General features: G+C 68.5%; 1 protein-coding gene across 1 annotated transcript in view; it reads right to left on the bottom strand.

Annotated features, from left to right (window-relative positions):
- Positions 1–1,932, bottom strand: part of NACC2 (NACC family member 2, BEN and BTB (POZ) domain containing) — a 45,736-nt gene that overhangs the window by 18,010 nt on the left and 25,794 nt on the right. Inside the window, exon 3 of the mRNA XM_014529661.1 lies at positions 1,740–1,932. Coding sequence (XP_014385147.1) covers positions 1,740–1,932 — 193 coding nt within the window. The remainder of the gene's footprint in view (positions 1–1,739) is intronic.

Raw genomic sequence — 1,932 nt, 5'->3', positions numbered from 1 at the left:
ACACAGCTTGGGGAGGGCCCAGGCCCTGGCCTCCGGGGACCGGCACCCTTGTCTGAGGACTGGGTGGGGGCTGGGAGCGGCTCAGGCACCTCAGGGCCAGAGACAGCTTGGCCTTCCCACCCTGGAACCCCACCCTGGCCATTGGCTCCTTGGGAACCCCAAGGACAGGGGTGGCCACCCTGACCAGGCGGAGAGGCTCCGGGCTCATCAGAGGGGCAGGTGGCCAGCGGCCCGGCGTTTCTCCTTCTCCACGACATGCCACGTGGCTGCGGGGCTGCCGGGAGGGCGGCCCCCAGATGTGCACCCTCACGGCCCCCAGTGGCAGTCCCAGCCTGGCCCTCGACAGATCCTGCCCTGACCCACACCCCCGCCCCCACTGGCACCCTCAGCTGCAGCGTGAGAACAGGGGAGCTCAGGGGCGTGGGTCTGCCCTGGGCCGGGACCTGCCTCTCAGGGAGGGGAAGCCGTGGGGCTGCCCAGTTTGGGGCTCTACATGGCCCTTCCCGGCCTCCCTGGTGGCTGTCCGCACACACAGGCAGGTCCCTGGCGGCCCCTGCAAGGCCTGAGCCCCATGTGGCCTCAGGAAGGCCAGGCCGCTGCTTGGTTTCCTGGCTGGTACCCATGGGACTCGTGCAAATACGACCACACGCGTTTAAGTGAAGCAATGACACCTCGAGAGAAACCGCCTCCCACGCCCCCAGAGCCTGTGGGAGGGACCCAGCAGGCCAGCCTGGAGGCTGAGACCCAGCCATCCAGTCCTCGATGGCTTCTGGGGCCCAGCTGCCCAGGGCCCAGCTCCCGCTGCCCTGCCCCCAGGACGGATGGAGGAGCCCCTCAGGGCATGAGGACACAGGACCAGGGGGGAGAGTCCCCACTGCCCTCGGGCCAGTGCTGGGCGTTGCTTCCCGCTGGCGCATGTGTCCGGATCCAGTGCCCTGGACGCGGGCCCGCATGCAAACCAGGGCAGGCAGCGGGCCCAGGCACACCGCCAGATTTCGGGGAACACAGGAGACGGGGGACACCCGATCTGGGGCCCCAACAACGGGACCCTCTGCCTGACAAACCCTGAGCCCTCTCCAGGGACTGTGACGCGGTCTGCAGCGCAGGCGTCTGAATGAGGGCATCTCGGGTTTGTAGGTCCCAAGTGGGGCAGCCCCCCTTCAGCGGGGCCCCGGGGGGTGGCGGCCGACGGGATGGGCACAGGGAAGCTCTGCCTTGATTGGGGGCAGGCAGGACCGCGTGGGCGGAGAGAGGGCTGCGGTCAACGGGCCATGGGTGACATGAAGCCAGCACTTCACAGACAGGACTCTGAGGCCTGTAGCAGGCGAGTGACTGGCGTGGGCCACACACACGGTGTCTTGTGAGCCCCCTGGCAGGTCTCTGGTCCACTAGGGCCCTCAGTCTCTTCATCTGTCCGATGGGAGGCAGGGCCTTCTACAGGCTCCACTAGCTGCCCGCGGGCTCGGCTCAGCTAAACGCCTTCCTGTGGCCCCTCATCTCACCGAGGATCGAGTTCAAAGCCCTCAGAGGAGGCCCTGGAGCCCGGCCCAGGCCTGCCCCACTCAGGTCTCGGCTCCTGCTGTCGGGGTTCTGGGGGGCCCCCTTGCACACCTCCAGCACCGTGGCCTCCAGCTGTCCCTGACCCACCTGCCCGACACCCAGCAGGGGTCAGGCTTGCTGGTGCCCACGTGGGGCCTGGAGACGGGCCACGCCGGCTGGGGGCGGGCGCGGTGCGTTACCTGCGTAGCTGCCGGTGGCCTTGATGTACATCTGGCCGTACTGCTCCTCCACCATCGTGTCGTAGGCCTCGTCATCCTCCTCATCTTCCTCGTTGTGGTAGGAGGTGGGGCTGTCGGTGGTGGGCAGGCTGCTGGCGCCCGGGCTGGTCCGCTCCCCCTGGGGGTAAGGCACCTGCTGGATGCCGGGGATGAG

Source organism: Myotis brandtii, unplaced genomic scaffold, assembly GCF_000412655.1.
Source record: "Myotis brandtii unplaced genomic scaffold, ASM41265v1 scaffold691, whole genome shotgun sequence".
Lineage (NCBI taxonomy): Eukaryota > Metazoa > Chordata > Mammalia > Chiroptera > Vespertilionidae > Myotis > Myotis brandtii.
Note: the sequence above shows the minus strand (reverse complement) of the source record. Positions and strands in the feature narration are given on the sequence as shown.